Here is a 15,552-nt window from a genome sequence, read left to right on the forward strand (position 1 = left end):
CTGTAGAAATTTTATCTTTTTCATTTGTGCCACGAAAGTGCGTCACTGGCCACATCAGAGTGGCTCGGTTGGACTTGCGAACCCTAGTGATAGGTACATAGAAGAAGTAAGGCTCATATTCAGATGTGAAAGTGAGTACTGGAAGTCATCCATCAGAAAGCTCGTGCTTCAAATCCCAACTTTACAATGCCAAAGAATGGTTTAAATATCTTTCTAATATTCTAATTATTGGAAAATTCATTTAAGCTGGGTAGAAAAAACTTCCCTTAGGTGTTTCACTCAAAAAAGAGAATTCTGTTCTATATACGTAATTAGATACAGATATAGATAGAATACAATATTCTGCAAATGAAACCATCAAGAAAGCAAACAAACCCACAGGATGGTAGAAAACATTTGCAAATCATATTCTGATGGTACATATCCAGAACATATAAAGAACTCTTAACTCAATAATGAAAAGACACATTTGAAAATGGGCAAGAGATCTGGAAGATACTTCTCTAAAGAAGATACATAAATTGGGGCACCTGCGTGGGTAAGTCGGTTAAGTGTCCGACTTCGGCTCAGGTCATGATGTCGCGGTTCGTGAGTTCGAGACCCGCATCGGGCTCTGTGCTAATAGCTCGGAGCCTGGAGCCTGCTTCGGATTCTGTGTCTCCCTCTCTATCTGCCCCTCCTCCACTCCCTCTCTCTCTCTCTCTCTCTCTCAAAAATAAATAAACATTAAAAAAAAAGAAGATAAATAAATTGCCCATAAGCCCATGAAAAGATTTTCAGCCTCAATTGTCATTAGGGAAAAATCAGATCAAAACCCCAGTGACGAACTTCACACCCAGTGGGATATTTATAACGAAAAAGACAGGCAACAGCAAGTGTTGACAAGTATGTGGAGAAACTGGGACCCTCATGCATTGCTGGTGGAAATGTAAAATGGTGCAGCTGCTTTGAAATACTGACAGCTCCTCAAAAAGTTTATCCTAGAGTCACCTGTATGACCCAGAAATTCCACTCCAAACTACCCAAGAGAAATGAAAACATGTCTCCACTAAAACTTGCATACGAATGCTCATAGCATTATTCATGATAGCCAAATGGCAGAAACAACCCAAATGTCCATCGGCTGACGGATGGATCAACAAAATGTGGTGTGGCCATACAATGGGATGTTATGGAGTCATAAAGAGGAATGAAGGACCGATGCATGGTATGACCCAGATGACCCTGGAACACGTTACGCTAAGTAAAAGAAGCCAGGCACAAAAGACCATATGTTGTATGATTCCATTTAACTGAAATGTCTGGAGTAGGCAGATTTACAGGGACGGAGAGATGAGTGGCTGGTTAGGGATGGCAGGGTGACTAGGCAGGCAGCAGGGAGTGGGGGGTAGTCAATAATAACGGGTATGGCGTTTCTTCTAGAGGAGGTGAAATGTTCTGAAATTAGGTTGTGATGATGATGACACTACAAACTCTCCGGATGTACTAAAGAAACTGAATTATACACATTATTGGTGAGTTGTATCATATGTAAAGTGTATCCCAAGAGAGCGGAGTGTTTTTAAAGCAAAATGTTAGCAAATTAGGCCCTTTCACACCTCCCGTGAATCTAATTTTAGAACCAAATTTTTGCAGACAAATGTGTATATTTGAAACACGTATACTTAATTATTGTCGTGAAGTATGTTTTCTTCTAAGACGTAACAGGTTTTTTGTTTGTTTGTTTCTTCCTTAGCCACAACAAGTCGTGCAGAAGAAGCCTGCTCAGGTAAGAGATGGGCATTATGATTTTCTTTTCCTTCCAATTAAGATAAAGAGTAAAGTGAAGAGATATAACCCAAAATTAAACCTTAAATGTGTCCTTTTCTAGTTTTGATTATGTCAGCATCCCAGTATTCATGAAAATTCGTTGTGTCCTTCAGACAAAGCCAGGAATACATAGTCTGAGTTGTGTCACCAAAAACCGTAGGGGGCACCTGGTGAGCTCAGTTGATGGAGCTTTTGGGACTTTTGATCTTAAGGTGTTTTAAGGCTGAGCCTCACGTTGGGTGTAGAAATTACTTACAAATAAAATCTTAAAAGAAAAAAGAAAAGCAAACCCTAGGAGATCAAGGCCTGAAGTGTACAAAGCAAATAGAAATACTTTAAAAAGTAAAATCTTTATTTCAGTGCCTCATACGAAATATTTAATGATCTTACCATGTGTTTTGCCAATCTTAAACATCAAATTTTGTCCTTTCCTTCTATCTACCCATATTCCATTGACTTGATACAGGACTTATTAGCTGAAAAATATATCGTGATTCATGACAGGAAACGTATCTGTTCATTGAATTATTCCATAACCTTGGATAAGCCGAAACCTCCTCAAAGAGGGCTGAGAAACTGGGAAATTAAGTCATACCAATTTTGCAGATTGATGAACCCTCAGGTCCTGCCTTCTTGGCTGCATCACAGTTTCTGAGGTGTTGGCAACATCAAAATGAGGAGCCAGGTTTACTTTTCTTACTCTTTATGCTTGGTGTTTTTGTCCTAAATATAATCTATACATGGAAACATAAGAATTGTATCTATTGAGGAAGTAGATCTTGAAGGAAGACAAAACCTGAAGATTAAATTAACCACGAGTAAATTTAACCAAGAGTCAACTTAACCATTCTTAAAGTATAAACATGTCCCACAATTCTCCCCTTCCAAGTTTAAAGGGATACCCAGGAGATCTGGCTTTATCACACAGAAACTGCTGAAGTAAGTTGTTGCCCGGTGTTGTGGGTTATCAAGTTCTTTGTAGATCTCTTTCACGTAATTGAAAATATCCATGTGATCTTTTCTCTGGAGGTCTCTAAAAAGGTACTTTGCACCCTGTTGTCTTGGGACAATGTTGCTTGGACTGGGAAAGACCATCCGAGCAATCTTATGTGTCTACTATTCTTTACAAATGCTGCTTGAAAGAGAACTGAAGCTTCTAAACACATGTAAGCATGCAGGGAAAATGTGTCAGCGTAATTACATGTATGTGTTAAGTAGCATAAAAGAGAGTTAACATGAAAAAAATTTCTCAGGGCTGCCCCCATTCCTAAAAGCCAACAGTGGTAGGGGGAACTAAAAATAAATACGAGTGTTTGAGTGTTTGCAAACGATATTAAACAAAACAAAATATAAACAAAAGCTTGACATTTTATTTTTTTTTTAATTTTTTTTTCAACGTTTTTTATTTATTTTTGGGACAGAGAGAGACAGAGCATGAACGGGGGAGGGGCAGAGAGAGAGGGAGACACAGAATCGGAAACAGGCTCCAGGCTCTGAGCCATCAGCCCAGAGCCCGACGCGGGGCTCGAACTCTTGGACCGCGAGATCGTGACCTGGCTGAAGTTGGACGCTTAACCGACTGCGCCACCCAGGCGCCCCAAAGCTTGACATTTTAAGTAGGAGATTGCGAATATATTTAGCCTCTCATCTTTCATCAGTAAGAAAATCAAGAGAAAGTAAATTTAAAAGTCAGTTCACTTGAGCCAAAGGATACTGCCGTGTTCACTGTTGCATCACTGGCTATGAACATTCGATTAATAACCTTCTGTGGTCTGTTAACAACATTGACTCAGTATCTATTCTTGGTGTTGTAGGGAAGATGAGGCACATGAAATAGTTATCGCATCCAAGAAATGTGTAATCTGGTTCAGAGTTTCTTAGCCTTAGCTGCATGGTAGAATCACCTAGAGATTATATGGGACATACATATATCACCATGTACATGAACTGTGTATATGCCTGAACCCTGCCCAGTAGTATATGCAGAGCCAGCCCTTGTGAGCCAATCGTGAGCACCTCTTTCAAATTCTGTGTCAGGTGACGTCCAGTAGGTAGCTTGAAATCGAGTCTGATGTAAGTATTTACACCGTGGAATTTGACAGCTGCTACCGATCAGGACCTTTTTTCCTGAAGAGCAAGTTTGCCTACGCCACCGGCCCTACCCTTCACTGATTCTGATTTTTTGGGGTCTGAAGACCCAAGCATCGGTATTTTTTATGAACTCCCCAAGCGATTCTAATGTGCAGCCAGAGGTGAAGAATACTTGGTGAACACGCACGAGAAGACATGTGAACATTTGTTGAACAAATGACCACAGAGTGCCAATGGATATGAGGCACATAGGGGATACAGTCGGATGAGTGGAATACCGTGTGTCACTTAAAGGGGATAATTCCTGGAAGACTTTTTATTTTGTGTTGCCGTCTAGTTGCAGAGGGGAAAATGGAGATATAAATTAGGGAAACAGAGATGCTATGAATGAGATGAGTGGCATATTCAAAAGTAGAGGGGCAGAAACAAATAAATTACAGGTGGAGATTATCAGTGTGTCTGAAACTGATTGCGGATTGGTCAGTAATACACCAAGAAATAATAAATGTTTTCCCAAGAAACTCAGGAATGGCAAAGAAGGCACAGATAGACTGGGCTGGTCTTCGCTGATCCGTGTGGTTGTGTTACAGACCCTGCTCCAGAAGTTGCCCTTGAAAGGAGAGTTTAGAGTTAAAAAAAATAAAAAACAAAAAAAGAATGTGAGCTCATTGGGCTTCCTAATCTATATTGTCTAAGGACATAGTGATGAATTATATAAACATGGGGGCTACAAGGAAGTTCATGGAGGATAATGTAAATTTAACACTACATTCAAAAGGATCTCTTCCTTTTCCATCTGTTTATTTCAAAATACCCTCCCAGATGGCTTTTCCATGTGGCAGTCTGGATTAACTCAGGCTCATATCCTTTCTTCGTCAACAGTACTATATTCAGATCCTGTTTTGAGGTGGTGAAAATTTTAATACAATGAAGTATTTCACATCTAAAGAAAAGAGCTCGACAGCGTGTAAGGAGACCTAGGTTTGGCTTTCTGGCCCCATCACTGGACGAATTAATCTCTCTGTGCCTCATTTATCCATCTGTGGACTGGGATCATAACAACACATCTCCCTTACTCCCAAGAAAACTTTGAGAGATCCATAATTCTATAAATTCCAGGGAGCATTACTATGTTCTGACTTATTTGGGGAGGCTGGATTTCTAATTTCCGGAGATTTATACTCTCAAAAAGTCTAGAATTCTAATTCGTCCAAAACTGTCTTTTTGACCTCAGGCGTTTTCCCTGCACGTTTCAAAAATAAAGATTGTTTAATCTTTAAGGGGGAAATGTTACAGTGATTGCCACATCCTCTCATTAGGATTGAAGCAGTCAGAACCACTTTTCTTGGCGGTATGTCGCAATTACAAAGACTCTATTGTGAAATATCCCAATGCCATCAAATTCTGAAATTTGAGAATTCCAGAGCTTCAAGAGTGCCACTCCTGGAAACTGGTATACAAAGCAACAAAATTCATTCTGAGGAGACAAGTGTAGAATTACAGTAAGTCCCCAAATTGAGATATGTGTTTATGTATGTAAATACATGTGTCCAGAGAAGAATAAAAATTTAAGGGAAACCCTGCTGCCAGGGTTTGTGTTTATAAAGTCCACCAGGTGCCATCAGCTACAGACGTTAAGTGTGTCCCACATCCTAAGGGGGAAGTTAATGGTCTCTTAAAAATCTAAAGAGAAAAATCTGCAATATTCACATTAATTTGTTTAATTACAGAAACGGTGAGAACAAAGATTACTAGGGCACTCTATTTTTATTTAAAATGGCAAATTAAGCAATAAATAGAAATGAGCTCATGTCTTCGTGTTTTAGCAGTGTGATGCAGTTGACTTCTCGGCCACATGGAACACATTCTTTGGTAGGAAACAGTGGTGGGATTTGTTGTCGGCGTTGCTTTTATAGAAGTTAACCCCATACAAGTATCCGATTATTATTATCGATAGAGGGAATGCTGTTCCTCGGCTTGTCACTTTGATGAGAATAAATCTCACGCCCTCTCAGACCTCTAAAAAGGTTTGGCTGGTCCGTCAGATATCTTCTTGTTTCTTGGGTTCCTTCTCTGAAGGCTTTGAACAGAGATCCAAAGTGACTCCTGCTAGATAATTCAGACAGTCTTTTCTCACCTGAGTCTACCCAAACGGGAAAATCGGCTTTAAAAATCCTAACGGTTCTCCGGACTTTCAACCCAGTTTCCTCATGGTTGTTCTGCCCTGGCAAGTGCCACCTCTAGCAACGAAGACAGGTATAAACCTGCTCCTTTTCAATTTCCCAACGAGAGGCTCGGAAAGTTCCCCGTTTCTAAAAGAGCAGAAACAGAGCTTTGTGTTTTGAGGTAGAATCTTTACCTGCGAGTAACATCTTCTGTGGGGGGGTGTACCAGGGCAAAGAACTCTCAGTAAGTCTGGTTATCATGGGACTTTTCCCCTCTTAAAAAAAAAAAAAAAGGTTGAATGTTTTTACAGGGACTTCAAGGGCTGTTTTAAGGATGTTTATATTTCAGACAACCTAAACATTGTTTGGAGCAAAAGGAGAGATTTCGTTTTGGGACAAGCACGTTGATGAATTGCAGTCAGCATCTTGTTCTTAAAGAAGGCATTTTGACTGGGGGCTCTCGGTCTAGACACACAAAGGAGAAAGGAGGAGGGGGGGAGAGGGAGGGTATTCTCAGTCCAACACTCGTCTTTTAAATGGTACCTTGGCCAATGCAGTAAATAATTCCTAATAAATCCGATTTGCAAATGGTCACTCTCCCACTGCACCGTGATTTATGCTGCCCAAGTCGTAAAGAGCACTGATTTATTTATTTTCCTACTTAGGCTCTTTCAAGCTGGCAAAACATTTTGTGGGCCAGTAATTGTTTGGTACCAACCGGCAAAACACGAAGAATTCTATCAAAGCCCAGCCTGAGCGGCACTGTTTTGTTGTAGAGGAAATACTTTTTGATTTAACCTCTGACCTCTGACATTGCAAAGGTCAAGGGAAAAGGAGAGAGCACAGCAGAAATCAACGTTTAACCCTTACAGTAAAATCCCTCAAGGACGTAACAGCACAGGTGGGGCAAAGAGACATATCAAAATTATTATTAACCATAAACATATGAAGTAATTAGCTTAGCCAACACTTGTAATAAGGGAATATGAGCGAGGTGAAGTCAGCTGTGTTTTGGCAGAGAATGTCTCATAGAGATGACATAAACTTCTAACAGAAGTGAAAACACATCACTCAATGTAAAAACCTCCAAAAGGCAAAAATTTAGTGTTTCTGGGTTTGCCAGATTTCCTATATGAGTTGTTTTTTTTTTGTTTTAAGTATGATTGTTTTTAACTATGTGAAGCCCATGGATCAGGCTAAAAATGAAAATGGCAATGTCTGCCTGCTTTTCCTCTGCGTGGTGATGTGAGTTGAATAAACACCAATTATTTATTCAATAGGTAAACTTTCTTCTCATTATCCAAACACCAAACATGCTGACCCAAATTAATATGGATAAATAGTAACTGGTTTTAAAACCTGGTCTTTCTAAGAAAATCTGTAATGTTTGAATAGAAATCTATTGCTTTGTCCAAGATACTTCCTTTACGTTCAGGAAGTGTTTGCTGAACACTCAAATGTATATTGAGTAATTATTTGTTGACTTACTGCTGTTACTGATATTTTCACAATCTTATTCAAAAGTCCTAACCCAGGACAATGAAAAACATTCGGTGAAAAATGTTTGACTAAAATCCAGCCATGTTCTCTTCCCTGGCGACAAATACAGCAATATGCAAAATTTATACACATAGAAAACAAAGAGAAAAGGTTTCTCCTGGTCTGTGCCACCGATAAACACATCTGGAATGGAACCATTAAATACCCTTTAACCTAGCCATTTTCAAAAACTGCTTTGCATGAAAACAAGAACATTCCTCAACCATTTTTGGAGATGTTGAAATAAACTTCCTTCTCCTGAATGCTTCCTTCGTGCAAAAATCCTTTCGCTACATCTTTAGTATTTTTCAAACCTGAGGCTCCTTTAGTAAGCATTAGAACGGGCATGGCAAGTCCGTACAGCTCACCATCCTCAGAAAGGGCGACTTACAGGATCTTGAAACTTGCAGTCAGTTTATCCGTGAAATGATTTCCCTATCTGCAAAGTGTGACTCCCTTCTGAAATCAGTGGTAAATATCCCTTCACCCCAGGAAACAAATCTGCATATCCTGGGGATGAACAGTGACCTCTGTTTACGATACTTTCAGTGACAGAACCCTGATCAAGGACACAGACGAGAGAAACAGGAGTGCATTTGAGAAATCAAAAACATCTTGTTTGGTTTTCTTTTTCAAGGCTTTATTTAAAAATCGTGTGTTTCTTGCTCACCAATCTATCATTGAATCACAGGTAAAGAAACACACAGAGAATGAGTAACTGCAATTAATCATTATTCCACACTGTATCTTATAGGATTTTTTTTCTCTTTTTTTTTCAAAAACGTTCCCATTTGGTTGTCACATTTTCCCCTCACACCCTGCTGGGCAGTTAGGTGGGTATGGTCATTACTGGTCTGACACAGTGAGAATAGACGTGAGTTACACAGCCCATCAATGCCAGGGCTGATGTCTGTGGTCAACGACCTCTAGGATCAACCAGTCTTCTTTACTTTAAACATCCCTCAATAAAGACCTTAACACTGACTTTATCAAGTTGATGGTCACACATGCAGGATAGTCCTGACGCTTGTATATTTCTATAGATATAAAGCCAAAATAAAGAAAGCACTAGGTACAAATGCCATGAATATCCCAACTTCTTAAGTCTCCTTTTTCAAAAAGTATATTCCCCTCCTAACATTTCCACCAGAATACCTTACACTTGCCAGATTATCCGGTTTCTATATGTTCCATTTAACGTATTTTTAAAAATCTGATGTAAAGTTTTCCTAGTTGGAGGAAATAATCACTTTCCATGAAGTTAAACAGCCTCAATCCATTTTTTTTTTAATTTTTTTAATGTTTATTTAGTTTTGAGAGACAGAGACAGAGCGCCAGCAGGGGAGGGGCAGAGAAAGAGAGGCAGACACAGAATCCGAAGCAGGCTCCAGGCTCCGAGCTGTCAGCACAGAGCCCGACGCGGGGCTCGAACCCATAAACCTCGAGATCATGACCTGAGCCGAAGTCAGACGCTCAACCGCCTGAGCCACCCAGGCACCCCCCTCTTTTTTTTTCATGTTTATTTAAATCCATTTCAAGTTAAAATATCTGACAGAGAAATAGAAAAACTCCATTTTGCGGTCTTGCGGGTCACTTAGCTGCAGCTGGAACTTGAAAAATTGGTTTCTGGTCATTGCTGCTGAGGCAGAGAGCCCGTTATTTCTTTTCGGGTGGGACTGGCTGGAGATACTCAGCAACGTGAAAAACTCTCAAATGTGTCTGTCATTCTGAGTCCTTAACGAGTTGGACACGTTAAGATGACAATAAGAATCTGTCACTAAACCATAACGACTCTTTCTAGACAACCAGGTATTTGTAGGTTTATTGGCAAGATAGCTTAAATTGCAGATGTATTTTTAGCCTGCAGCATTTTTATAATAACAGAGTTGCAGAATTCTTTGCAATCAAGGAGAAGAAATAAGGATTTATTAAAGCCGACATGGACTTCTGGGATTTTGCACTCCTTACTGCACACAAAGAGGGGGATCATGGGGACCCAACTCCTAAAATTTGTAAGGAGAGCATTTCCGTTTCCCGATTCCATTTAGAATTCACCGGCCCCTCTTCCACTGCAGACCTGCTGTTTAGTCTGCATCTGAAAATTAAACCCAGAGCTTCGGCTCTCACATTAAATACTAAACGTTCCTCCAGCACACGCCCTCACCCGCGTCTGTGTGCTAAGATCTATGATTAGACTCTTAAGACGTTTAAAATTCCATCAAGCATTAGAGGATAAGGCTGGGTATTGGGCTGTCTTCTTCCTCCTTTTGAATCAATTAGCGGAAGTGAACCCAAAGGTAAATGCCACATGCGGAGTGGAGATAAGTGCAAACTCTATTTCTGGGTTTTAGGGGGGTGTTTTTGCAAGCTTAACGAAAGCAATGAAAGAGTTACATTTATTAAATTCCTCTTTTTTCCCCCCCCTGAACGAAAGAAAAACGAAGGCAAAATGAGTGCAATTTTCCAGGAGTCATAATAAAAATACAGTCCTCCAACTCTGCCCACTTTCCTTTCCCTCTCTTCAGTTTTCTGCCCAAAAGACTCGCGTGTTTCGCCCCGATGTGGTGCCGCCTCCGTTGTCTCTGTAAAGCGGCCGCGTGAGTGGCTGGGAGCTGTTCAGTGTTCAGAGGTCTTAGTGGCCGGTGCTCGTAAAAATGTCACCGTGCACTTCCACTTTGAAAAGGCCTCTTATCCTGCCTTCCCCCAGCCCCCTTCCGACAGTTAGCCTCCTTGACCAGACGGCTGCTGGTTTGCCTTCCCACCTTGTGGACTGGCCTAACGAGACGTGCGGAACTCTCGGCTCTCGGATTTCAGTCTCCCTATTGCCTCAAAGCTGCTCTTGGGGGGGGGCCTACACCAGCTCAAAGGTCCTTTGGCCATGTGTTGCAAGCATGAAGTAATTTAAATAAGTATCTCGAGGTGCAAGCTATTGTCTGTCCTAAGTGGCGGTGTCTTCTAAGCCACCCGAGAAGGTTGACTCTCAGGGGTCCCCACCAACTACTCTCCTATGGAAATAAGAGTCTTTGGGGACGTCAGAGCCAGCTGCTGCTTCCCTCCATCACCCGTTTCGGTCCGCACTTGGCACCACAGAAGGGCCCGTGTGAAGTCTAGTCAGCTGCGACACTTGGGGCAGCAGAGGGTGGGTGTTCCAAGTTCATCTTTTTTTTCCGGACAGGGAAGATTTTTCTTCTCCTAATTACACCCGTACTTTTGCCACGGCAAACCACACATGTAGCGAAAAGTCAAATCACTGCAAAGGTGGCCATGTCACCACCTTGGAGGGTGGCCAGTCAGGGCCATGCCAAGAAGAGAGAACTCTCCACCTACTAGACACGTGAGAAAACCATCATGTGGAGCATGTGAGAGCCACATCACTTCCAGAAGTTCGCGGAGTGAGTCTCCCACTCTCTGACCCTCTAGTTATATACCCAGTACTAACTGACAGCCACCAGTAGAAGAATTTCAAGGTCAGCGAAAGACACATGAATAAAACGACTCTCCGTGTTAAGAACGGTTAAGTAAAGGAAACAATATGAGGGACCATCATTTTCAGCTGAGTTGTGTCTCAGGGATTTAAATAAACCACTCACATATCGGGAGCTTCAAGAGCTCAAATCAAGCAAAGTTTCTGGGAATGTTTTGAAAAGCTGATCACATTCCATCTACTACAAGGTCTTTGTAAGTTCATGGCCTGAAAATTCTATTTCCTTCCGGATCTGACAGTACTGTGGGTTCCAGATGATATAGAAAAGTCGAGCAGTTAGAAATGGAATAATTACAGCTAAATCCAGGAGGTTTTCCAGCTTGACGGAGTTCTAGTAATTTGTTAACCAGAAGAAGAGGGAATAAAATCTACCTGCCAGCTTTTATGCTGTGGTCTGTTTCAGAGCGGTACTCTTAAGTTCACACCTCATGTCATCATGAGAAGTGAGTCATTTGGGGACGGATGAGGAGTGTATCTGCCTAACAACTTAGTGACTTTCTGGAATTTAAATATTAAGTGAAAAGACAAGGTCATAGGGCAGCCGAACCTCGGCTTGTCTCTCTTTCGGCTGTCCGTGGCTTTGATCACGCTACATCCTCCTTTGTGGCCAGGGCTCCGTAGAGAATCTCAGGGTCATGGCCTGTTGCCTATCAAGAGGTATAAACCTGCCGCTTAAATATGTGAAGCCCTCAGTCTGGGGGTTGGGAGCAGGGGAGGTAGCTTCGTACGCTCCACATTTCCCACATAACCCGAAGCAGACTAAACAAAACCGGTGTGAAATCTCATGACTTGATGCTGCTGCGGTTATATTTTTTAAGCTGTAATCCATTCATTTGTAGGTGTGTTTATTCCCAGGATTTACAGCTTTCTCGGTCTTTGGGGGAAGAGAATGTTTGAAACCTTTCGCAAAGGGTTTGCAGTGAGCAGTGATCTGTGATTAAAGCCCAGGATGGAGAGACAGAGAGAGAGAGAGAGAGAGAGAGAGAGAACACGTGCACGCACACATGCATTCATGTGAGTGTGTGGGTGCCCGTTGGTGTGGGCTTTTTTTCCTCCCGTTTGCTGCTCTTACGCAAAAGCGTCACACCTGGTAGCATTTAGGAGCTCCTTCACAGCTGAAGTGTTTCAAACACTAATGAATGGAAGTTTGGTCATATAACGCAGACAAGCTTTAAGGCACGCTTTACTGAATGGTGCACTGTAGTGACCTGGGAAAGGAAGAGGGGTATAAATTGTGTCAGTTAGCCACCCAGACAAAATGAAGCCATGTGGAAAATCAAATCTATTAAAGTATGAAGACTGTTATAAGCTGTTCTAAGCTGGCCATTCTTAAAGGGGCTCTGTTTGCTGCCGGAGTAAATGTTTATCTCTTCTCCCAGATCCTTTTCACATGCCGTCTGAGGAGACAATGTGCAGTATTTGATAAAAAATCATCCTCTCCCTAACGACGCTTTTATCAGAAATGTTTATTGTCTCCGCTTTACCACCCATGTCCCGAAAGGTACTTGCACGTTTGTTAAATAAGCAAAGGGAAAGAGAACCGTGTGCGGCTTAAGCCAGCTTGCAGAAACTCCCCAACAAATTCCAGAGCCATGGGGAATCAGAAAAAAAGAAAGGAGGAGGAAGAATTAGATTTATATGGAGAGGAGGTCCTGCAAAAACACACATATTAGATTTTCTCTGCTTGGCCGGCCCACCATTAAGTGTTCGGTTGATGTGGACTTAGTATTGACATTCAGCAGTCATGCCAAACTTTGGTCATTGTCTTAAAATGTGCTTTAATACATACAAGAATGAGGAACTCGATTTGGAGAGGAAGTTAGTAGTCAGCTCTCGCAACCCTTCTCCAAGCTCGTTTCTGTGCTCACACTGCCTCTGCCCCGTGGCGGTGGCGTCCTGGTCACGCACAGGTTCTGGCGCCCGTCTGCCCCGCCCAATTCCCGGCCCTACTCCCTCCGTAGCTTTGGGTACATCGCTTTCCATGCCTTGACTTTTTTGTCTTTAAAACGGGGACAGGGGCGCCTGGGTGGCGCAGTCGGTTAAGCGTCCGACTTCAGCCAGGTCACGATCTCGCGGTCCGGGAGTTCGAGCCCCGCGTCGGGCTCTGGGCTGATGGCTCAGAGCCTGGAGCCTGTTTCCGATTCTGTGTCTCCCTCTCTCTCTGCCCCTCCCCCGTTCATGCTCTGTCTCTCTCTGTCCCAAAAAAAATAAATAAACGTTGAAAAAAAAAAAAAACGGGGACAATAACAAACAATCCCCGAGAGCCTCTAGTAAGCCTCGTGGACGTATCGGCTATTACTACCAGTATCTGAAGGACAGGTTCATTTGAGTCTTAAGAAAGGATTTCCCTTGACTTGGGTTCTTTTCTTACTTGTGCGCCGGGTTTGTAAAACTGGTGACCGGCACGCTGTCGGGAAAAATTTATCCATTTCTTTTTTACTCTGATTGGTGAGTGAGCTTACATTGGCCTGACATTCTCTGGACTGCACACAATTGAATTTGCTGACCAGCCGCCATGATGTCAAGCCTTAAGTCAACAGGGGCTAAATGACTCTGCTCTGGGAAAAAACAACACCTTGATTCCTCAATTACAGCTTAAGAAGCCCTGGGAATGAGGGCTTGCCAAGCGTCCGCATCCTCTTTTGCAGCCAGCAGAACGTGCTGTGGAGACAGGTCGTCTCTGAACCGTTGGCAAAGAAGAGCCCACACTAATGGTTGTGCCCTTTGTGTGTTCCAGGAGGAGACTGAAGAGACATCCTCACAAGAGTCTGCAGAAGAGGATTAGGGGGCGCCAACATTCGATTTCTACCTCAGCAGCAGTTGGATCTTTTGAAGGGAGAAGACACTGCAGTGACCACTTTCTCTATTCCCATGGTCTTTCCACTTTCATCTGGGGGGGGGGTGGCGGGGTGGGGGGAAGGGGGTGGGGCGGGAGCAGGGTGGGGGGCGGGCGGGGAGAAATCACATAACCTTCAAAAGGACTATATTAATCACCTTCACAGTCCCAGGTTTAGTGAAAAACTGCTGTAAACACAGGGGACACAGTTTAACAATGCAACTTTTAATTACTGTTTTCTTTTTTTCTTAACCTACTAATAGTTTGTTGAACTGATAAGCAGGAGCGGGTGGGTGAGAAAAACTCCGAATCGGGTTTAGTCGAGCATGCACTGCACACAGACCAGAGAGCGTCACGCTCCTGACGTGGGGCGCTCCCCACCCCGGGAAAGGCGCAGTGTTCAACACTGTGTACCGCTCGGCCACCGCCCGACCCGCTCGCCGTAGTGAAGCTTCTGTTTAGAACACCAAAGATAGGACTAGATACTACTTCTCTCTTTTTCGTATAATCTTGTAGACACTTACTTGATGGTATTTTAACTTGTAGTTCCAAACGAGACGAAACGCTGATGTATCCTTTCATCCAGCTAACAAACCAGAAAAAAAAAGGTTATGTTCCTGTCTCAAAAAGGGAAGTCAGCAAACAGATATTGCCAACGCCTCTATTTATGGATCTCACACATATCAGCGGGAGTGATACATTTACCCACGGCGCTCGCTTTCAGGAAAACGCCCATCCGTATAGAACCTACTTCCTACAGAGCCAAATGCCACTGAGCAATAAATCACACTTGTTAGCTTCAAAGCATTTAAGGAACCTAGACAAGTCAAATTATCCTCTTTGTAATTTACTGCAAAGGTACAACAGAGTAACATACGATGAACCCGCCCGAATGACGATGGGGTGGGAGGAGCGAGATCTAAATTTCTTTTGCTGTAGTTATAGGACAGTTGAAAAAAACAAAACAAGCAGTCCCTCTCTGTCTCTCTGTCTCTCTCCATTATGTATCCGTTTCCGTGAAAGACCTAAATACCACTTACCTCAAATTAAGCGTACGTATTACTTCAAGTAATACGTTTTGACATAGGATGGTTGACTGAGGTGCTTTACTTCGGCTTCAGCCCACCGTCTCTTCATTCAAACTGCACTTTTAGCCAGAGATGCAATAATATATCCCCACTACTCAATACTACCTCTGAATGTTACAATTAATTTACAGTCTAGTACTTATTACATGCTGCTATACACAAGCAATGCAAGAAGAAAAAATAACCTAATGGGTAGGTGATGCTAATCATCTGTGGTTCTTTTTGTACACTTCATTACAGTTAAAGAAGCAGTCTCCTTACTGTGTTTTCAGCATGGCTATGTATTTTTCTATTTTTTTTTTATTAAAATTTTACAAATACTTGTTTCAGCTTCTCTGCTAGATTTCTACATGAACTTGAATTTTTTTTTTTTTTTAACCAAGTCGCTCCTAGGTTCTTAAGGATCATTTTCCTCAATCACACTACACGCCACACAAAATTTGACTGTAACATTTGAATCTTACCCTCCACGTTTGTACCTCAAATGAATTGTTTAAGGAAATGGACTAATTGACTTGCAAAGACCTACCTCCAGACTTC

General features: G+C 42.2%; 1 protein-coding gene across 1 annotated transcript in view; it reads left to right on the forward strand.

Moving 5' to 3' along the window:
- The window catches only part of HMGA2 (high mobility group AT-hook 2), a 140,869-nt gene extending 126,891 nt beyond the window's left edge, over positions 1–13,978 (forward strand). Inside the window, exons 4-5 of the mRNA XM_047065703.1 lie at positions 1,736–1,768; positions 13,826–13,978. Coding sequence (XP_046921659.1) covers positions 1,736–1,768; positions 13,826–13,873 — 81 coding nt within the window. The 3' untranslated portion in view covers positions 13,874–13,978. The remainder of the gene's footprint in view (positions 1–1,735; positions 1,769–13,825) is intronic.
- Positions 13,979–15,552: the final 1,574 nt, after the last annotated feature.

The sequence above is a fragment of the Lynx rufus genome, unplaced genomic scaffold (genome assembly GCF_022079265.1).
Source record: "Lynx rufus isolate CCGP_SWC_20201006 ecotype Redwood Valley unplaced genomic scaffold, mLynRuf1.p SCAF_7, whole genome shotgun sequence".
NCBI lineage: Eukaryota > Metazoa > Chordata > Mammalia > Carnivora > Felidae > Lynx > Lynx rufus.